We start from the raw sequence: 23,316 nt of genomic DNA, 5'->3' as shown, positions 1-23,316 counted from the left end.
TCACTGTTTGGTAGCAGTGATGGGGAGATGTTTTCGGTTTTAGTTTCAATAGTTTTAAAGGAAAAAAATCTATTTCATGCAAGCACAATATATATTATGTATTTTAAAATTTTATTCTATGTTCACCATTTTTACTTCTTACTTATGTTCACATTTTAAATTATTGATACATTCTGGAAAAACCCCATGGTATTGAAATAGCTAGTTTTCTTCTCCTTTTTGTTGCTCACACTAAAACAATTTTTCTAGGACGTTTGAGACCCCCCCCTTCCCCTTTTTGGAGAGGAAAAACAGACATATTCCTATCATTATAGGCATGGCTTAAACACTCCTAATCTTTTATAGTGATGGCTTAAACTAAACCCTAATAAATATGTATTGTTTCTGTTTTTATATTGCACATAATAACCAACAGAGGTGGCAAAGTTATGTAATATTTATCCTGCTAATATTCAGCAATGCAAATTAGCAGACTGTTTTGCTCTGACCAACAAATAATTAACCGTTTGTTTAGAAGAAATGAATCAGAGGGCATCTTAATTTTTTTGAATGAAATCTACTTTATACAAAGATGTAGGGCTTTTTTATTTTAAAAAGACCATTTAAAAAAATTCATTAATCTATCTCCAAGGTATCAATTTAATAACTATCAAAGTAGCTACTGCAGTTGTTGCATTTAAATTGATTTACACGTCAAGGCTGGCAGTTTAGCAGCTGCGCTATTATTCCGATCGGTCAATTTACTTGAGAAAAACCTACTACTGAGTCCTACTGACCTGCATGACAATATAGGCCCTATTTCTATTCCTGTAATTAGGCCTGCGACTAACTCAGAATATTTTTAATTAAAATATTTTGGTCAATGTGTTGCACCAAATTAGGCTTTTCAGTGCCGATTTAATTCTGCAAATAGCGTGATTAGAATATTCAATGAGTCGTGCTCCATTTAGGATTAATTTTAACATACAGTATTTTAAATGCCTCAGTTCTAAATCTTCTTAATAATAGGCTTGTCAGGTTTCTATACTAAAAGTTATCTACTTCAGTGGTTTATGCAGTTAAGAGTTGTGTGTGCGTAAATGATCAGTAGTAGAACTGATTTCAAGAATAATAGATGTAGAAAGAATTTATTTCTAACAAATGGCTTTTTATATGAAACAAACACACAGAGGAAAAGAAGGCAGAAAAGTCGCTAGAATAAAATGCAAACTTAGCAGCCTATAATGTTTCAAATTTCATTCTTTTTAAAGAAAATGCTGATCACTTGTACATTGCAAGTCATTTCTAAATTAGTTTTCATGTCAAAGGAAAAAAGTTTAATAACATTGCACCTCTGTTCAACAGGACCGAGGTTGTTTTTTTCCATATTTTTCTAAATTAAGGAGTCAAAGCTAGCAAATGGATTTGGTTGTTGTTGCTTCCCACTTAAAACCATCCCTTTGTAATTCTTTTATTCTGGGAACATGACCAATGATTGACAGGTAGGTTGAACATATGGTTCATTGTAGAGTAAAAACATTTCTCAAGTGAATCAATTGGGGGTGCTGTTAGAACAGCAGAGCTACCATTTTTATGCAGTCGCTGAAGAAGATTCTGTTTACCAGGAGCCTAGATTAAAATGTTGTTGCTGCTGCTGCTGATGCAGGAATTTAATATTTTTGAAAAGTGGATGAGTAAAACGGAATTTCCATGCTTTTCTCTCTCTTTCTCTCTCCCTTAAAAAAGCAAATAGGTTCATTTTTAACGCCTAATGAAAGCTTGTTTGTTTTTGCCACTGTAGGTATGATGATATTCTGATCAATGGGCTACCAGATTGGCGACAGCCTGTATTTTACTACAGACGAGTGAGGAAAATGAGCAATGCAGAGTTGGCATTGCTGTTGTTCATTATCCTCACAGTGGGGCATTATGCTGTGGTTTGGTCAATCTACCTGGAAAAACAACTGGTAAGCATCGGTAATAAGTTTTATTTAAAATCACGGCAAAAGTGTTCATCACACCCACACCCTCTAAATTAGTTTCCTAGTAATTACAGACTGACAAACATTCCTCACTTGAATCCAATAACTGAGTATGAACCCCTCGGCAAAAAAATAATTTAAAAAAGCCTTTTAAATGATCTGCAACATTTAACAATAAAATGCAAACCATTTCGCTTTCTATATTGGTGACTTTTAGGGATCTTTTTACCTAACCCTCATTGCAAATTGCACAAATGCAGGTTTGGGGGTGTGTGTCCCCCCCCCCCCGCTTCCATTCTTGATGTTTGAAATTCATACTCGTCTGGGCTTTTAATGTCTTAATGGAGGGTCCCCTCCCAACGCCCAAATTGAAGTGTCTTTCAAATGTGATAAATGTTCCAGGGTTAGAATGGTAAAATGACAGAAGCAAAAGAAATGTTTTAAATGTTGCTTCCTTCTTGTCTGCCAGAATGCAAAAGAGCTGTTTGTTTGGTTTTGTATTTTCAGAGCTACCATATTAAAGTTGTCATATGAGGAAAGAAGTTTTAATTTTTTAAAAATAAGAGAAACTTTGATTGCTGTAGATATTCACGTGACTGGCAGAGCTGGACTTCATGTGTGCTTAAGGAGTGGAGATGCCATGGCAACAGTTATTGTTAGATGATTTTACTTAATCATGTAGCCCCCCCCCCTCGCATTTGCATAAATGCTGTTCTGTTCTGCTCTTAATTGGAGAATCTTCCTAACAATTGCAGAGCACATGTTTCTGATAACCTCTAACAGTTCCCCCCCCCCCTCTGTATCAGGATGAGCTGCTCAGCAGGAAAAAAAAAGAGAAGAGGAAAAGGGCAGGAGGGAAGAATATGGAAGAAGCGAAACTTGGTGTAGACAAGAATGAAAGGTGGGAAAGGAAGTGCTGAAATAGTTCTTGCCACATAAAAGTAGCAACTTCTTAATGTTTTGACACTTGGAAAAGAAGCTTTGCAGTGTTTGCTTTTTAAAAAAAAAAAACCCACAAAAAATAACTTAAAGCAATTGCCATTAGTTGTAATAATTTTTGAGACATAGCTGTGGGTTGATTGTATGAAATTAATTGGGGGGCGGGGGGAAACCAGTAGAAAGTGTAGAAACTTCTGATAATTTAAATTTGGTAGTTTTTCACTTTGAGGGGAGGAATTAACCACAAGCAGTTTATTGCATGCAGGATATTCAACGGGATCTTAATTTTCCAGACTTATCTGCTGTTAGGGGTAGAATAGTTTTTTAACTGGCACTGTTTGGCCTTAGAAGCAAAAAAGACATTAGGAAAATGTTCTCAATCCTGTGATACCCTGCCCATCCCCTTTTAAAGCCAAGAAACAACATGGGGGGGGCAGGAAATAGTGACATTCAGAATACTCCAAAAGATACCACCATTCCTTCTATTGATTCATAGAAAGAAATAAAGGGTTTAAATAGTTCACACAGCAGGGGCATGAACTGGATCAATGCAGGATGGAGAGCACAGACCATTTTGCCTGTCTTCAGTTCTGATGACATCAGTGAGTAATGCTTCAGTGAACTGCAAATGACATTAATTTTTATGTATTGGTTTGTTTATGCTACAGACTTCATATCTGGTTGTCAGCGCTTGTGACTGGTTTGGTGGTAGTTTGTCTCTCCCCCCGCCCCGCCCCCCCGTACTGAAGCCGTCAAAAGGTCTGAGGGGTTTATTTTGTGAGGTGCAGGCAAGCCCAATGTTTAGGAAGGCCCTCTGAATATATTTATTTTATTGATTACGTTCTATGTGGAAATATTTACATGGTTCCCATAGTGGGATGCTACTTTCTTTAGCCCTCATGTTGCTAGTTGGAGGCTTTCATCACAGTGTATGCAACAAGACGTACACAAATAAATTACTGAACTATTATTATTATTATTTCTATAGGTTGCTAGAAAAGCCACAGTGGCAGGACCTTCTTCCATGCAAGCTGGGAATATGGTTCTGTTTGACAGTGAAAGCACTGCCTCAGCTATTTCAGGTAAAAATGCAGAGTTGTGTGTTTCCTTTTGTTTCCTTTTGTAGATTTGGAAGTGGTTCCAGTTCTTGTTTAATTCTCCCACAGAACAGCATTTGGTTTTATTTTTAGGAGTCTTCTGCCTTTGGCCAAGTAACTATTTTGAGCCTAGAGAATGTTTCATAGTTGTAAAAACAGTGGCGCCCCAATGGTTCCCATATAGGAATGATAAACACGGAATTATTGAGAGCTCGGCTAAATAAATGGAAAAGGAGGGGAAAGCGTCACTCCTAAAATGAGACTTCTGAATCAGCAGCAGTGTGTTGAAAGACTTGCCATGTATATTGGACCCTAAAGCATTAAAATATGAGTAATTGCTCATATTTTATAGCATTGGTATATGAGTAATAAAAATACATAAATGTGAGCAGTAATAATTGAGGTTTCAAAAAGGTAGGGAAGCAAAGTATTATTTAAAAAAGAGCGCATTTATTGTCATTACTCTGGTTTTTCTTCTCCTCTTCTTCTTTACCAGAGTACAAATTTAATAAATTATTTGAATGTCTTAATGCCTCAAACTGTACATTATCCCTGAGTTAGGGAGATGTTCAGAACCTAATTTAGTGTAGTCTGCTGAAGTGTGTCTGTGTGTGTTCCTAAGACTTATAATTGGTTCTTGGCCAGTGTTATAAAACAGTACTGTACAGTATTACAAGACTGGTGTATTTGTGGTCAATTTATTAAGAAATTTATTAAATTTGGTTGAGGTGAGAAAGCAACACTTCTGTTGCCTAAGGTATCATTGTACAAGATCTCTTTTAATAGCTTAATAAGGCATTTTAATTTTACACACACTTCTCTGTATTTGGTATAGACCATGCAGAGCAAGACAGGTTAAGTGTCAAATCTGCCCATCATTAGCAACCTATTAACCCAGACCTTGATACTGTGCCGGTATCTACATGGATAACAGAGCTCTTACAGCCTGTGCTAGTGCTGGCAGATTTAAATTAAAAGCTAAGAGGACAAAGCAAAGCAGTAGAGGGGAAAGTTTTTAGCCACTAAATCTCCATAGCTGTCAACCCTCCCTGCTGTTTCCCAATGCTATAATAAGGGAATTTCCCGCAAAAAAAGGGAAAGGTTGACAGCTATGTAAAATCTCCCATGTGTACAATGGATAGTTTTTAGCTTGTGTCTGACTGCGAAGCTTCCAGAGTGATGGAGGTCTTGGTGGATCAAGTCCATTCATTCCTTTGCTAGATAGGCAAGTTCATGAAGAAACTGCTGGTTCCTGATAGGACTTGAAACAGCTATGTCTAGTTGGAGAGCCCCTCTTGTCTCCTGCTCCTGACTCTGTGAGCAAGTGAGAACAGGCTCTTTGATTGGTCCATAATGCATATATTTTGGCTGGGGATTCTATTTTGACTTGTTTGCAATTGAGAAAGAAGTGTTGATAAGCACCACCACAATGTTGGCTTTCTAGTGTTGCCTTCCAGTGTAGATCATAATGGGGATGTGTTGCAGAGACTGCTTAGTGGATAAGGAGGAGTATGGCAAGCTTCAGGGCCTGCATGGATGTGGTATGAGGTGTGTGTGTGAAAACCATTTTTGTACTGGCTCTCTGGGTCCAACCTGGGGAGTTTGGAGTTCTGGATCTCTTAAACTCCTCCTTGTTCTTAGTGCTGGTAAATGCAAGGCTGGTGAATAATAAATAATTTTGCCTCCAACCTAGTTGGATGAGATGAGTAGACCTATACTAGCCTAACTTGTGTCCACCAACTTTGGGCAGAGATATATGAGGTAGGGATGGTCACAATAAATTGTGGCTATTTTAACTTGTAGAGGTAGACTGGTCTTGATTGGTTGCCCTGGTGTTGGGATATCAGGGACTAATTAGGGATATTTCTGGCTACGTAGCCCTCTTTCAGCTGGTGCGATCATCTTGAGACTGCTGTTTGAGATGCCCTGATGAATTGCACTGGGTCACTCCAGTATACATGCTCAGACCTCCTTGTCTGGTGCAGTTCATGACACTTTGTGGCAGTTGTGGAGCTATGCCAGTTTGTATTGGGCCTTGCACATGTTGAACATCATGTGCTGGATTTGCTGTTCTGAGCTGGACAAGAATCTGTTGACTGGGGTAGTAAGGATGGTCTGCATTTGAAATGTTATGGATTCTTCAGGTTTACAGAATCAGAATGCAGCAAAGAAAGTAATGAGAAATTCTGGAGAGAAGCCAGTACACATCTTGGTCATTATATAGCATAACTGTGCACTGGTGTGATCAACATAGAGCTTCCCTCCCCCCCACGTACCCTCTTTTTCTCTTTTGCTCCCCTGTCCCAGATCTCAGCTCTATAATTTACTGAGGAGCTGGGATACATGGTACTTTGCAACCTGCTGCATTAGGTGAATCTATCTTGCTAAGTTCTCCTAGTCGATGTGTAGGCTCTTAGGCTCTGATGGATGGTGATGCAACTTGAGTTTTCCATGACAGTTTTGCATGATTCTTTCCTCACAGACTTGCTCATGTATTTCCCAGTTACCGCAGTAAGATACTGCTGTTCAGTTAGAATCTATATCAAAAATGTTGAAAACAGCCTCTTCTCTAGTAGCTTTTTTGCATTTGATTTGGGTTCCCTCAGCGATGTTGATGGTGCTGAGAGTTGTGGAGGCTGTTGCATGCTGTTTGGACTCATGGGGAGGACCAGTCTGACCAGACAGTGGTCATCTGGTTAGAAACTTAAGTGCCTCGTTGAAAGAAGTTTCCTCCTGCTTAAAGGATAAGGTGGAAAATTGGAAATGTGAGCTCAGCTTTGTGGGGACAGGCACATGATGATGTTGTAAATACTGTTCAGTGTTGATATGAATAAATGGTAGTCATTTGCAGCCTTAGGATTTGGTGTCATCAGTATGCTAGTGTCACCCATCTCTTGCTTTCCTGCAACTCAGTTCTGCCCTTAGCCAGTGTAGGAGGTGATAGTTGGGTAGAGGAGGATGAATTAATCAAGATGGAAGTGATTCTGGTGAGGAATCCTCAGACCATGTAGTGGGTAGTATGCCTATGACAGGTGAGGGTGAAATATCCCAATCTCAGCAAGTCACCATAGGGGTATGTTGCCAACTATGTTTTCTATATAAGCTCTGTCCCTCCTTGGAAAAGAGGTGATTTTGCCACCCTAGGAAGTTACAATAGCCTGCAGCGTATTCCAGGTGGCTCTGCCCTTGGAGACGATTCAGAAGCTTTAGCTGGTGCAAAATGCTGTGTCTGCTTCTTGGAGAAGAGAAGGTTAAGGGGTGATATGATAGCCATGTTCAAATATATTAAAGGATGTCATATAGAGGAGGGAGAAAGGCTGTTTTCTGCTGCTCCAGAGAAGCGGACACGGGGCAATGGATTCAAACTACAAGAAAGAAGATTCCACCTAAACATTAGGAAGAACTTCCTGACAGTAAGAGCTGTTCGACAGTGGAATTTGCTGCCAAGGAGTGTGGTGGAGTCTCCTTCTTTGGAGGTCTTTAAGCGGAGGCTTGACAGCCATCTGTCAGGAATGCTTTGATGGTGTATCCTGCTTGGCAGGGGGTTGGACTGGATGGCCCTTGTGGTCTCTTCCAACTCTATGATTCTATGCTATTGGGATATCGGTATCCATCACTAGGCCCAATGCAAGGTGCGAGTTAAAGCCTTTTGAAGCCCTTTGTGGTCTGAGACATTCCCACAATAAGAGCTGACTCTCTCTGTACCAGCCCCTGAACCACTTGCATTTGGCAATCCGGGTCTTGCTCCATATATTCTTATAACATGAGACTAGGACATCTACTGCTAGGAGCAGGACCTTGATAGTAGTGGCCCCAAGGTTATAGAATACCTTTTTGTTGAAATTAAAGGATTTTCCCTCCTCCATCTCTACATTTTGATTTTTTTTGGGGGGGGGGAATGTATTGATCACTATTTTGATTTTTTTGGTAAGACCTCTCTATTTTGGCAAATCTGCTCAATTTGACTTTTGTCAAGGAGAGAGTGGATTTGTTATTGAAGAAAATGTTAAAAAATTATTACAGTGGTAACTCGTATTAGGTACTGTCCCCCTTATGAATGCTGCGGCTTACACACTCTGCTAACCCAGAAGTAGATGCCCCTTGTTGAGACCTTTGTCCCAGGATGTAAGCGGAAGTTGCGCTCCAGCGGCATAGCGAAAGCGCGCCTCATGTTATGAGCGGTTTCCTGTTATGAATAGACCTCCGGAACACATTAAGTACGTAACATAAGGAACCACTGTACAGTGTTTTGTTTTTACCTGTATTAAGCTTCTTCCAGCACAGCAAAAGCAGCACTTCGCTGTTTGTTTAAGACAGTAAAATTTGCAATGGTGAGAGAGGTTGGAGTGTATTTTTTTCCCCCAGTGATTGGGAGGATGTTTGTTACTCCCTGTGCCTGATGGAAGCAGAATAAGGAGGGAAACTACATTCTGCAGCAGAGAAAGCTTTCAAAGGCTAAACCCCACGCAGAGAGTATTTGTAGTTTATCCTCAAGGTTACAAAGGCAGCGATGATAGCAGCAAGATTCCAGTCTTCAACTTGAGGAGCAGGCTGTTGTAGCCAATGTTGTAGATAAAGGGGGCTCCTAGCAGCTAAAGCCTTGTGCTCCCAAGAAAGCAGTCATACACTGGGGCAAAGCACAAAATAACAAGCGTTATTTACTATGCCTAAGCTCACCCCTCATTAAAGCACATTTGTGTGGGTTGAGGAGAGCAAGGTTACTTCCTTCCTTCAAAGTTCTAAGCAGTTGCATTGGTTTTCTTCTGACTGTTAGAGGACAGAAATGATTCTTTGTTCTTGAAACCAAGGAATGAGTTTCCTCCCTCCCCTGCCTCCCCCTGTCCAATTAAAACTGTTTTGACTGTGAATTGGTTCTAGAGGTCTCCTGCGAGAGTGGAAGTTGCCTCTGCTTGTTCATGGGTGATGTTTTCTCTTTCAAGACCCATCATGCCACTTCGTGCCATTCTGAAAGGCTTCCCTGGAATGGCTTTTGCATGCATGGGGTGTGTGGGGGCAGGACCAACATACAGGGCTGAGGCAGAATTGGGCATTGGTAACAGTCACCCACACCCACCCCTTGTGTTTGAGCAGAAGCGCTTTCCATTTAACTCAGGATTTTTTGGGGGGGTGTGTGTCTTTGGATCCAATCCTCTATCTTGTTTAATATAACATAAAAGAAATGTGAGTGGCGGGATATCCATTTACATGAATCACGTTGCAAAGCTGCTACCCGCATCTGATTGTCATTTATCCAACCGCACGTTTTTCATTGCTCCTGCCCCTTTTCTTTCCCCCCTAACTGGGGGTTGCGGGGGTGGGGACGAGAAAGGAGGAATACACGAAGGCACTTAAAATAATTAAGGTAGTTCTTTACTTGAGAAAACTGCTTTGTATGCATGTCCACAGGTTAGCCATTGTCATTTTTACTGTTCTCTGCTATGCCAGCTGTTCTCTGTTCTCTAGAGTTGGAAGAAAAATGGTGTGCGGGTTTCAAAGCATAATTTTTTGAGAGCTTTATTTTTAATTATTTTGTGGAGGATGGGGAGGAGGTAGATTAAGATGGATTTCTGATGCGCAGGGAACTGATGTGTACATTTAACAAGAGGGGGGCAGCTGAAGTGCCATTTAGGCATGCTTCCGAATCTTTGCCTCTCGAGTGAAGGTGTCTGCAAGTCTTCCTTGCACTGGGATCTCGGGAGGGCATCTCAGGTGCACCAGTCTCTCTGTGCATGAGATTTGCAAATAGTGGCACCAGAGGTCTTTCTCTGCAACCTTTGTTTCGTTTAATTTAGATCAGGGGTCAGCAACCCTTTTCGGTCCACTGTCCCTCAGGCCATGTGGTGGGATGGACTATATTTTGAAAATAAAAAAGGAACAAATTCTTATACCCCACAAATAACCCAGAGATGCATTTTGAATAAAAGCACACATTCTACTCATGTAAAAACACCAGGCAGGCCCCACAAATAACCCAGAGGTGCATTTTAAATAAAAGGACACATTCTACTCATGTAAAAACACGCTGATTCCCGGACCATCCGTGGGCCGGATTTAGAAGGCAACTGGGCCACATCCAGCTCATGGGCCTTAGGTTGCATACCCCTGATTTAGATGCTGAGGTTTGAACCTGGAAGCATTTCCTGGCAAAGCTCTGCTATGGATCTCCGGCCTCTAGAACACAAGTGGCCAACCTTTGGCCCTCCAGGTGATGCTGAACTACAACTTAGCCTTTAGCCATGGTGGCAGGAGCTGATGTGAGTTGGAGTCCCAGCAATCTCTGAAGAGCCAAAGGTGCAGGAACTTGGTGCAAGGAAATGACGTTTCCCCGCTCTGTAATGTATTGATCAGCTGTCCTGCCATGTCCTGTGTAGAATCCTCTCAGATAATTTGGGTGGCCTTCTATAGGCTAATGCTACATCAGGGTGGTGGGTGGCGAGAGGAGGTTGGCCTAGCATTCCAAAAGTGTATGCTCTCAATTTTAGTTAATTACAAAAAACTGCCTAGATAGCTGACCCAAGGAAGCTAAGCAGGGCAAAGGGAGCAAAAGGATATTTGCAAGGCTGAAGTTGTAAAATCCCCGCCCCACCCCCCATCCTCTGATTTGGTGCTTAGGCATAGTGTATTCATAAAGCACCACTAGCTTTACTGTGCACTGAGAAACTGGTAAGCACACTGCAACACATGAGGGGACTTGCAGAGAATTATTCTGCTGTGCTTTCCAAAAGAGAATTTCCATGACACTTTCCCAGCCTGAGCTTTCCTTCTCCCTCCTGCATTGCCACAATGTCTGAGAAAGTGGGAAGAATTCAGCATCACACACTTCTGAATCTTCTGTCAGTGCAAGCATTCCAGCTTGCCACACAGAATGACCCCCCTCTCCTCTCCCCCCCCCCCCGCACACTGCGTGGTTCCAGGAGTTCTCATGCCTCCCAACCAATTTTGGGGCACACAGAGGAGAAGGAGAGGGGGGAAGCCCCGTTGTCCAGCGGGAAGTCTTACTCAGTCTTACTCAGGGCTTTTGCAGATGGGACTTATCTGTTGAATCTCAACCTCTGTTTTGTTGGGAGGGGAGGAACCTTTTTTGACCTTAGTGTCCCTCCTTTGAAGCACCAGTGAAATACCAAGTCCTGCTAAAAACCTGGTACTGTAAAATAAGTTATAGGAAAATGACAAGCTGTTCTGTTGCTGAGACGAGTAATACTGCCACACGTTGAGAAATGGAAATTGTTTGTGAACAACTGAAAAGTGTGCATAGTGTTGAGATGGGTTTTAGCCTTTTGTGTGTTTTTAAAAATAATAAATGTGTATTAAAAATGAAAATTGATAACAGGTTCTTGATCTCTCCCTTTTATTTGGGATAGAAAGTATTTTTTTAAAAAAATCAGAACAGTTCATTTTGAAAGCAATATATGAGTGATAGAATTGACTTCTACTTCCTGCAGATTTTATACGAAACCATTAAATACTGTATAAACTTGAATCCCATAATGCAGAGTTAGTGTTACTTCTCACAAAGGCTGCAGTCCTTAGCACTTCAAAGCTAGGGCCATTGACTTAATTGGGGCTTGTTTCCAAATAAGCCCAGTTAAAATTGGGTTGAAAGTCCATTAAAGAGAGAGCCAGTGTGGTGTAGTGGTTAAGAGCGGTGGACTCGTAATTTGGGGAACCGGGTTCGTGTCTCCGCTCCTCCACATGCAGCTGCTGCGTGACCTTGGGCTAGTCACACTTCTTTGAAGTCTCTCAGCCCCACTCACCTCACAGAGTGTTTGTTGTGGGGGAAGAAGGGAAAGGAGAATGTTAGCAGCTTTGAGACTCCTTCGGGTAGTGATAAAGCGGGATATCAAATCCAAACTCTTCTTAAAGAGCTTGGTGAACCAGAAGTGGACTTGTTTAAAGGAAACCAGTGCAAACTGAGAATCTAAAACAGAACACAGCTGCTAGTCAGAATGAAATCTGTAATTAACTATCTGTGAGCGTAGTTGCTTCACTAAGACATGCTCGTTGCTTCACTAAAGTGAAATGTTAAAACTGTGGATTCCAAGCATGGGTCAGAGGGAGTGATTTAAAAACTTGGATTTCTGAAGTACTATTGTTTTCCCTTTTTCTTTGGAAGAAGGCTTCATTTGCAAAATGCAAGCTTGCATTTACTTTGCATCAAATTTCTAGATGCCAGCAAAGCTCTACTATGCATCTTTTATTTGGGTTACTACACTAATGAAGCAGGAAAATTGCTATCTGGTTTCTACAAAAATGATAGGCCTTTAAAAGAAAATGAAGCTGCTGCATTACCTGCAGATCTTCAGCAGTGAGGTCTAGTGAAGACTTGGGGGGGGGGATATATACCAGGAATTTCTTCAAAATTCCCAGTAAAATGAATGGGAGCAATGAAAGAGCATGGCTGTGTAATTTCTGGGGCCAGGGCAGAGTAATTTCCTGGTGGATTTGTGTTGGTAGAAGGCAGTTGCTTCCACTTTATATATAAAGAGCTGTATAGAATATATAAATATAGCACGGTGTGATATAATATACTCTGCCTCCCAAAGCTGTTTCTAATTGTTTTAATTTAGTGTTTTGCACAGTTCTTAGCTGCCTTGCAGAAAGGCAGGGTATCCATTCTCTTATAAATTAAAGGATGGAGATGGGAGAGGTTGGTTTTTGTTTTTTTGTTTTTAAAAAGAAAAGAACACAATGCACACACCCAAAAAACTCAGGCATGTATTCGCTAACAGGGAGGACTGGGTTAAACACCCTCAGTTGATTTCATGTAAACCTGAATACATTAATTATTCTTACGCATTTACTAGCTGGATGCTGTTCAAGTCAATGACCTGTAGGTGTTCTAATTTCATGACAACATTGTAATTACTTGGGAAAAACATTAATTCTGGAGATACTCGCCACTGTTCTGGAACAGTTTGCTGTTCTTGTTGTTGCTTTTTTTTTTTTTTAAAGGAACAGTCCAGTTAGCCAGCAGTCAGATTGTTGGTTTTGTTTTTAAAAAAAAAAGAATCTCAAAAATCTGAAGCGCATTGTCCTTGACAAAGCTGTTTAAAATGCCTCCGTTTTGCATCCTTAGCCATCTATTTGTGTGCTTTGTTTTAATTTACGCCCCTCTTCCTATTGTGATGTGAGGCAGATGGAAGGATTATGTCTAAGAAACACATCGAAGGAGGGGCCCCTCACTCGATACTGTATACTCAAGTAAACAAGGCTGTTTTGCAGGGAGTGAATTGCATTTGCGTTTTGTATTTATTTTTTTGCAGACCAGTAACTTGAGTTCTGCACTGAGTGAGACAAACCTTTCTCCCTTCTGTCTTGCTCGGTGCAGAACTAAGAAGCTGGGCGATTTTATGAAGGGCAGATAATAGTTTTGCTTGAAGTTTGGGTGGTCAACAAGGAATAGTGTCAAAGTTGTCACTGGCAGCCTGTGGACCAGAATTGCTTCAGAGGCTAAATCCAAGTTTTAATCAAGACTTAGAGGTAATACTTTTTTGTCCATCGCTAAGTAACACAAAGGGATGCGGGTGGCGCTGTGGGTTAAACCACAGAGCCTAGTGCTTGCTGATCAGAAGGTCGGCGGTTCGAATCCCCGTGACAGGGTGAGCTCCCGTTGCTCAGTCCCTGCTCCTGCCCACCTAGCAGTTCGAAAGCACGTCAAAGTGCAAGTAGATAAATGGGTACTGCTCCAGCGGGAAGGTAAACGGCGTTTCCGTGCGCTGCTCTGGTTCGCCAGAAGCGGCTTTGTCATGCTGGCCACATGACCCAGAAGCTGTATGCCGGCTGCCTCGGCCAGTAAAGTGAGATGAGCGCCGCAACCCCAGAGTCGGACACGACTGGACCTAATGGTCAGGGGTCCCTTTACCTTTACCTTTAAGTAACACAAAGTTGTTTTAAAAAATCAAAATATTACATATCAGGTTTTATTTTGCATTTAATATCTTTCCTTTGGCATTGGATGTAGTGATTAGAGTAGAACCTGGGAGACAAGAGTTCAGAGGTCACTGGCTGACCTTGAGCCAGTCACAGTCCCTAACCCCAACCTACCTCACAGGGTTGTTGTGAGGGTAAAATAGGAAAGGAAGAACCCCCGCTTTGAGCTCCTTGGAAGAAAAGTGGTATATAAATGAAGTGAAAAAATAACAATAAATAAAAATTGTAGAGCTTGATCATCCATGGAAGAGCCAAGCAGTGCAACGAAGTTTATTTAATGGTTTATTTATTGCATTTATACCCCCACCTTTTTCTCCAAGGAGCTCAGTGTGGTGTATACACAGTGTTAGAAACTGAGATATGAAAGCTAGGAGCTAAATGGCACATTAAACCTAGGTTATGGGCACCGCAACGGAGGGTCTAGGCACAGTTTTTAATAACAAGAATACAAAGCTGAAAATGAATGAACTGCAACTAAAATATTGTGTTCATTTTTCACATGGTCTAGTCCTTCCCCTGCCCACCCACCTAGTATTCTTAAGAAGGTCTCTTCTCCAGTCTTCAGAGAGTAGCTGGAAGTGGGGAGGCAGAAAAAGGCCCTCTTTTCCTTCCAGTAGTGGCAGTTTTAATCTGAAATCTTAGGCGCAGTACTGCGTCCAGAGCTCCAAAACTGCTCGCATTAGTGAAATTCCCTGTCGCAAAACATGCCTAGAACAATGGGGGTTTCAAACGCTGGGTGTACATGGCTCTCTTCCTTTCTCCTTTAATCCTCACAACAACCCTGTGAGGTTGATTAGTCAGAGAGCAGTGACTGGCCCAAGGTTCACCCAGTGAGCTTCATGGCCGAGTGGGGATTTGAACCCTGATCTCCCAGGTCCTATTCCAACCCTTTAACCCCTACATTACCCTGGCTCTCTATCTCTTATCCACCTCTAGTCCAGTATTTTGTACTCTGGTTCTCAGCACTGTCTAGGGAAGAGTATTTCGCATCTCCTTGGAATTGTCTGGTGAATAATGAAAGCAAACCCCAACAATACAGAAGTTGCCCATCCTTGATCTAGTGAAATGCATAGCAGTATGAAATGATGTTGTTGCTATGAAAGCAGCAATGGTTGTGGGTGAATCACAGTGATTGTTTTGAGTTTACATGTAAAAATGTGCATATAGATAAACCACAGCTCGGTAGTCGTGTACAAAGCTTGCATGCGAAAGGCCTGAAACCCTGGATAGCTGCAGCCATGCAGTGCAGAGAATACTGAGCTATGTTGGCCAATGGTCTGGTCCATGTATAAGGCAGCTTCCTTATTCCCTGTGCATATTTTTATATAATATATAAATTCTGATACTTAGGTGGAACAGAGAGAACATAGGTTCTTTTTCCATTTTGATTGAAAATTTAGGGTTATAGCTGCTTAGGTTCATTACAGTAATTAATATGGATATCATGATATTATGATCCAGTATTAGTTTGTGAGTTCAGAGTCTCAGTTGAGAAGAGACTCCATATTTTAACTGTCTTCTGCTTGATCAGAAGAAAGTGAAAAGATCCAGCTTCATAAAACAAAAAAACCCACATTCTGCATTTGGTCACTTAACATGCAATGGTGACCAGTCAAACTATCAGTATATCACAATTATTTATTAGTGTTTGCCCACTTTGACTACTGAAGATTCTATTTGGTTTCCTCCTCCTTTCTGTCATTCTCGTCTGAGTCTCAGTTCCAATTGTTTCATGATTGACACGCTAGCAAGATTGACAGATACCCCTTAGAGTCTGATGTCTGGAGGTCGCATAAGCAATAATAGATTCTGTTCCAGATTTTAGCATCAAATATTGGCTTTCAGTGTCAAAGGGGTTAAAGTTAAATGCTGATTGACTGTGTCTAAGCTGAAGCCACAAGCAAAAAGCATCTATGGGATCTTGGTATTGTGCATTTGATGTAATCTCTGAGACACCATGTGGAAGATTTATAAATGATCACATTTTGGTAAATTACTACTAAGTGAATAAAATGCAACACAATCAGGTGTCCTTGCACATGAGTGTGAAATAACTTTGATTGGAAAAGCCAGAATTTATTATATAAGGTAGTATCTATACATTTGTACATGTTTATGTACTTGAATCTGGAAAGGTCAAAATGCATTTACGGTAGTTTTGTTTTTTAAGTATGTATGTAAAATACAGTGTATTTTTTTTAAGTTTCCTGGACTATTGCTTATATGTGCACATCCTGAATGCTTAGTCTCTGAAGCCTCGAGCGTATGCCGTGTCTTCATGAGATGAATTTATTGTGCTCACTTTGCACAGATAAGATATTCTGCAGTGGGAACGAACTAGATAGAATATCCCAGTTTATAGCCCATAGCAGCAAAACCTCTAATCCACAATGGCAGAAACACTTCCCTGTTTCTTACTCCACCTTTACCCCTGCTCTCTGCTGCAAGATTGTCAGGTTAGCCTGACGACACATCATGCTTGAGCAGTATAAATTGGCATCTATTACGCTAATGCACTTCACAGCCATGGCAAAGGGGTCCACAATGTTTTTGGCTGGCCTTGACAAATACTGTACTCACCTTCTGTGCAACTCTGTGCATGTTTGCTTGGAAACAAGTCCTGCTATGTTCAAGTGGGTGGGCCAGCCGAGCTTTTGTTTTATTTAGTTATTATATAATATGTATATATCAGTTTACAAAAATGCCCACAAGCAAGTCTTAACACATTTTATTTGTAAAGTTTTTTTAAATTTTTTTTAATTTCATTCTATAATGTATCTAAAACAGAGAGAACAATTATAACGGATGAAAATTAAAAGTTGAAAAACAAAACTATAAAATAGGAACTTTGAATGAGTAGTTGCACATGAGTCAAAGTAAAGACGATCAACATTATCAGATCATGGAGTATGATTCCTGAGTTTTCAGATCAGAGTTTTCTTTTTCCTAGATAGGCTACCTTCCCAAGTTGGCAAGCCCCATCTGCCCCTCACTTCTCTCTACAGCACATACAGAAACCGCCCTCTTGACCATTGGACCAACTATTGGTCTCATCCACTCAATCTGCCAGAGCCTGTATTCGCATGCTGGGGAAGTCCCCAATTCACCAAGGGCTTGAGACCCATAGGCTACCCTCACTTGGTATAACTGGCCAGTTGAAGCTGTTTCCCAGGCTGTGGTCATGTGTTGGGGGGGGGGGTAGTACCTCTGGTGGGAGACACATCATGCTGTTTGTCCACCTTTGGTCCCCACCCTGCACTTGGCTCTCACCAGTGACTCCTAGAAGCTGTCAGCATGCAATCAAATTATGTACTTCTGTAAAATACCTCACATTGATCTGTGCGTTGAATTCATAGCAAATAAGCAACTGAGTTGGAATGGTGTCTTTTGTGGCAGCCATTGATAGCATGCATTTGCATACTGTAGGAAGCCAGCAAGGAATGTAGCATTTCAAAATCTGTAAGCACAACATTTTTAATGATCTCAGTTACATTTTCATGAGAGTTAACATGCTGCACCAGTGCAACTTCTTCATAGTTCCGCTGTTTTGACTATGTCATGGTGCACAGTTGCGCTGTTTTCTCTCATGTGTAATGAATGCCACTATTTTAAATATTTGATTGAGTCAGCACAGGAATACCCCCTCACCCAAAGTGATTAATTGAGGGGGCTTGAATCTAATCATATAAAATGGTGTCATTGCAGCCAGCTGTTTGGTATGCTAATATCACTGCATTTCTTTTAAAGGATGCCAGACAACTGTATGTAGAATATAAAGAAGCAAAACTGAAGGAGAAAGAAGAGGCCCAAGCTAGGGCTGAACTGGAAACACTTCAGAGTAAGTTTTTATTTTTATTCACAGTCTTGATTACATATACCCTTATATGACTGATGGCAGGGTGGGGTAAGATCACGGTTTTTTTTCTCTCCCCAATGTGTTCTGTGCGTTGCAGCAAGTGCAGAAAACAGGATTGCTCTGGACCGACTTCACTGTAGTACGAAGTTGCTGCATAATAACATTTGGATTTCGGAACTCTCTGTAGAAATTTTAATGCATGCAAACGAATTGGTTGAGTAACAAATAACGTTGGGCAGAAATGTGATAGAAATGCTAATAATTTGCAAGAGAAAATACCTAAGAAGTCTGCAGTAAAATAGCAGACACCGAGAGCCTGCCTTGGTTTTGTGGATGCCTGGAAATAATTCAAATAATTGGTGGTGCATTTTATAGCAGTTCCAAATTGGTTTGACTTCTAAGTATTCTAAAATGCACTCAAAATTATATGCACCTGCAGAAATTGTAGATGCAAAACTTATGAGGCAAAGCTGTGACCCCTTTGATATTTTGAATTAGAACTTGGAGAGACAACTCTCCTGACTGCTTAATAAGCATGATTAACTGCAATATATAACTTACCATACCATTAGAAAAAGCTGTGACTAATTTACTTTTTTCGTTACAACCACACATTTTACAAATTTCGAGTTTTCAATATTCCTGTGTATATTATTATCTCTTCATGCTATTGTACACTTTCCAGTTTGCTTCATTTTATGTCCGTATTTTGACCCTGGAAAATACCTGTTTTCATCCTTTTCTATTATAGGATGAACATTATGCAAAGTAACTTCAAATTGTAGCTGTCTAGTTACCACTGTCCTGTGTGGCTTTCCCCCACAAAAAAAATGAATGTTAATGGTTTTGTGCTGTATATAGTAGAAAGTAGGGCATGAGGTTGATTTATTTAGAGGGATTTGCACTGGATTCTGATATAGCTTTAATTGGGTTAATGATGCTTATTATCTCAGCTGATAATGATAAAACAAATTGCATGGCATATCTTATTTATATAATTACACAACCCCACCCAATTTCCCCCCAAGGAGCTCTGAATGGCTTACATATGACTCCCACAAACCCATTTTATCCTCACAAGAACCCTGTGAGGTTGGTTAGATGGAGGGATGAGTGATGAAAGGTCATCCTGTGGCAGCTTCATGCCTGAGGGGGGCTTTGGGCTTTGGGTCTCCATGGTCTTAGTCTGACAACCGAGCCACTAAGCCACATTGGTGGTCACTGCCAACTGTTTGAAAAGAACACGGGAAGAATGTGGATTCTTTAAAGCTTTTATTTAGAATTATTAAAAAATCTTAGCCGTTTAATTTACACGTTTTCATATTATGGGTTTAAAACTTTTATAAACTGAAAAACCCTAAATGTCCATTCCGGTTATCCCTGCCTTCAGCTGTAAAGAGTATATTCTGCTTCATATTGAGCTATAGACTCCATTTATATCTCTTACTGTGAAGCCTATCTATTGAGAGTGAATCCTGTTCTGAACTAGAAAACCCATCCTGTGTTGTGTTGCTTGGGTATACTAGACCAGAGCATTATAGAATGGCTGTGTCTGGACATAACACTAAACTAGAGTTGCATGTTATGTGAACCTTGGGCTTGTGAATTCTTTTCCTCTGGCAGGTTGTGAGGAGGAGCTTGGAAACCTACGCTTCTGTTTTCTGTTTACTGCATTGTGATGCGTGATATGCTTACCCTGGCAGATTCTGGTTAATCTTAACTATGGTTTAGGGAAACAAGCCAACTTCAAACCATCATTACTAATCATTTCTTGGTCCTCCAAACAGTGGGACTAACCACACTTCTGGGTTCTCGTGTGGAGGACTCCCTGGTCCTGAATGGGGTAACTGTGCCCCTGAAGGAGCAGGTGCTCAGCTTGGGAGTAATTTTGGACTCACAGCTGTCCATGGAGGCGCAGGTCAGTTCTGTATCCGGGGCAGCTGTCTACCAGCTCCATCTGGTACGTGGGCTGAGACCCTACCTGCCCACGGACTGTCTCGCCAGAGTGCTGCATGCTCTAGTTATCTCCTGCTTGGACTACTGCAATGCGCTCTACGTGGGGCTACCTTTGAAGGTGACCCGGAAACTACAACTAATCCAGAATGCGGTAGCTAGACTGGTGACTGGGAGCGGCCGCCGAGACCATATACCACCGGTCCTGAAAGACCTACATTGGCTCCCAGTACGTTTCCGAGCACAATTCAAAGTGTTGGTGCTGACCTTTAAAGCCCTAAACGGCCTCAGCCCAGTATACCTGAAGGAGCATCTCCACCCCCATCTTTCTGCCCAGACACTGAGATCTAGCACCAAGGGCCTTATGGCTGTTCCCTCACTGTGAGAAGCCAAGTTACAGGGAACCAGGCAGAGGGCCTTCTCGGTAGTGGCACCCGCCCTGTGGAACGCCCTCCCATCAGATGTCAAAGAGATAAACAACTACCTGACATTTAGAAGACATCTGAAGGCAGCCTTGTTTAGGGAAGTTTTAAATGACTGATGTTTTAAGGTAGTTATAATCTTTGTTGGAAGCTGCCCAGAGTGGCTGGGTACAAATAAATTATTATTATTATTATTATTATTATTTATTATTATTATTAACATACCCCAAATAAGCGATTTAACAATAAGCTGCATCCCAGTTGTTCATCGTGTGAAAAGCTGTTGTGATATAAAAGTATGCTGCCACGGTTCCAAGAAAATTTGCTGTGAAACGTTAACTCCCCAAAAGCACATTGCAAATCAAGGTACGAGGACTTTGACTAGTCTAGTGAAATAAGCCATTTGATCATTAAGGGAGCGATCCTAAGGCAAGATCCACTGGAATGAACAGCTGAGGAGGCAACGGGTCTCTGCCTCAGCTGGCTGATTCTGGGCTCCGCTCGCATTAATTCCCCAACCCTGGCTTGGCTGACGATATGCTGGCATAACTTGCTCAGTTGGATGAGCCAAAACTGACTGAGCTGAAGCCAGTACAGTCGTACCTTGGAAGTCGAACAACCTAGTTCACAAACGTTTTGGCTCCCGAATGATCAAAACTTGGAAGTGACTGTTCCGGTTTTCGAACGTTCTTTTGGAAGCCAAATGTCCTATGGGGCTTTCGCAGCTTCCGATTGGCTGCAGTAACTTCCTGCAGCCGATCAGAAACCGCGCTTGAGTTTTCGAACATTTTGGAAGTCGAACGGACTTCTGGAACGGATTCCGTTCGACTTCCAAGGTACGACTGTATAAGTCCCAAAAAGAAAGCATTCTAGGAGCATGGCATGGCAGCACCAAAGAGAGCCCATTCGTAAGGCTGCTCAACTCAGACTAGCGTCCTGGCGTAAAACACTATTTTAAAGGCTTGTTTTCCATCTGCCAGGCTTAGGCAGAAAAGCAGCAGCATTCCCACTGCTGAACAGGGTTTGGTTCGGGTTACACCGGCTTAAGTTACCCCAGCTTGCTTTGCACCAGCACCTTGTGTGTAGGATTGCTCCCTGCATGTCTAAAATCCAAATTGTAACCTCTTTTTTTGCAGCTGTGATCTATAAGCGTGACAACAACTTTATAAAATTTGGGTGCAATAGGTGTTTAAATCATGCTTCTGGGCAGAGTTTGTGATTGTAGGTCAAATTTTGTTTTGTAGAGGAAAAGAAACCTAAAGTCAAGAAACCAAAACCTGAATTCCCTGTATACACTGTGCCAGAGACAAATGCATTTATACCATCGTATGATCATGGCGCTTCAATTGAAGAGGTTGAAGAACAATTGGATGATTGGTTGGAAGAAAGGAACAAATCGCTAAAAAGGAAGGCAAGTATATCTGTTTTTCTAAAAATTAAATAAAGTGGTTCAAGTCCAGGCAAGAAATGGATTGCTCAACACTGTCTTGCCTTTCTGGACAAGTCAATAAATACCAATAAAATAACAATAACAACATCTTCAGTAAAATCGTCTTAAAATCAGCAAATGAAAAACAAGAACAGCCCCCTCAAATATTTTATTAAGTGTGGGGCCAAAGGGACCTTGGCCCCTGGGAGTTGGCTCCTATGTGGCCATCCCATTGTTGCTAGTATAAGGAAGTGTCTGCACCAATTGTTTTTTTCTCTAGGAGTAATAAATTGTAAGAGCAGTTGCTTTAAGTTTTGCAATCATACTCCTGATTACTGAGATCATGCTTTCCAGGCAAGGGGGGGACAAAAAGAAATAGTTTCTTCTTTCGTGGGTGGCGGCGACGAACGTGCTGATGGAACTAATTGCCATTGAATTGAGTTCGTTTTAATCATCAGGGAAAAGGCACTTAAACCCCAGTGCTATGCATTGTTTTGTTTTGTTATCTGGACTTTGGATTGTATTTGTTGTTGCATACTATATCTACATGTTCATTCTCCCGCTGTTAAGAGTGTTGCACTTTAATGCATGCAAATTCTCTCCTTGTGTATGAAAATATGTGCATGTTCTTGTGAGATTGGCTGTGCAAATGTAATTCCCCCCCCTTTCTCTCTCTCTCTCTCTCTCTCTCTCTCTCTCTCTCTCTCTCTCTCTCTCTCTCTCTCTCTCTCTTTCTCTTAAATAACCAGATATACACATCAGGAAATGGGACTGGTTTGCTCCAATAAGAGTTTGTTCCATTGGTCCTTAGGGCAGCTGTGTGCTAAATGTTCAAAGTTTAAATTTTTCAGTTTGCTGTATTCTGCAGTGCTTACATTAGATTTCCTCTTGTAAAGTTTTGTGGGTTGCAGGAGGGTCCTTGGCAGGGAGGAAGTGCAAGAGTGAGTAGTTTGTTTGACATTAGAACAAAAAACTCTTCAAAGTGGGCATTACTAAGACATGAAAGACAGATGGATTCGTAGGTGTGTGGCTCTACATGAGCCTAATAAGGCAATTGTGATTGGCAGCAATTCATTTACCGCACATTGAGGAAGTGAGTCTTGGGCACGGCAGGGAAGCAAAAGTGACCATTATCTTGGATTTGCAGAGCGTATTGCCAGTTACCAATGCATGAAGGAAGCCCAAAATTTTACACATTTTAGACACCTTCTAATGAACCATGTGATTTTTGTTGAGGGCTTTATAAGACTGTGGCATCTGCTGCTTTCCAGTGACCAGTGTTGCTCATCTGCAAAATGGAAACCTATTGAAATTCAAATTCATTTAAATGTGTGTGCATATCCAGCCAAGTTCTACTCTGAGAAGGCCCACTGAAATTAATGGACCTGAATTAGTCATGGCTATTAATTTCACTGTGTCTACTCTTGAGTATGACTACGACTGGATGCAGCCCATGGTCAAACACCTGCAGTTGGTGGTCTAAGGGGACAGCTCTTTGCTTTTATGTGAAACACACAAGAATCTTTTGGCAGAGCTTGCTTGTTCGTCCGCATCATATTTTCTCGTTCGTTTAAATACGTTCGAGTTGCTGGCATCATCACAGAAATAGCAATCAAAGCAGTGAGAATGTGTTCAGCTTGAATCCCAGATCAGGTTTGCCAAAACATGCTCTTTCTCTTCTCTGACTCCAGTTAATAATATGGTGGCTCCTTAGATGGACAGCGGGAAG

General features: G+C 41.3%; 1 protein-coding gene across 2 annotated transcripts in view; it reads left to right on the top strand.

Annotated features, from left to right (window-relative positions):
• DNAJC1 (DnaJ heat shock protein family (Hsp40) member C1) overlaps positions 1-23,316 on the top strand; it is a 126,929-nt gene that overhangs the window by 77,680 nt on the left and 25,933 nt on the right. For both annotated transcript variants that reach the window (XM_033165892.1, XM_033165891.1), the window contains 5 exons: positions 1,781-1,946; positions 2,768-2,862; positions 3,889-3,982; positions 17,675-17,765; positions 21,403-21,569. In XM_033165892.1, coding sequence (XP_033021783.1) covers positions 1,854-1,946; positions 2,768-2,862; positions 3,889-3,982; positions 17,675-17,765; positions 21,403-21,569 — 540 coding nt within the window. In that variant the 5' untranslated portion in view covers positions 1,781-1,853. The remainder of the gene's footprint in view (positions 1-1,780; positions 1,947-2,767; positions 2,863-3,888; positions 3,983-17,674; positions 17,766-21,402; positions 21,570-23,316) is intronic.

Source organism: Lacerta agilis, chromosome 12 (genome assembly GCF_009819535.1).
Source record: "Lacerta agilis isolate rLacAgi1 chromosome 12, rLacAgi1.pri, whole genome shotgun sequence".
In the NCBI taxonomy this organism is placed as follows: domain Eukaryota; kingdom Metazoa; phylum Chordata; class Lepidosauria; order Squamata; family Lacertidae; genus Lacerta; species Lacerta agilis.
This window is presented reverse-complemented; position numbering and strand designations above follow the sequence as displayed.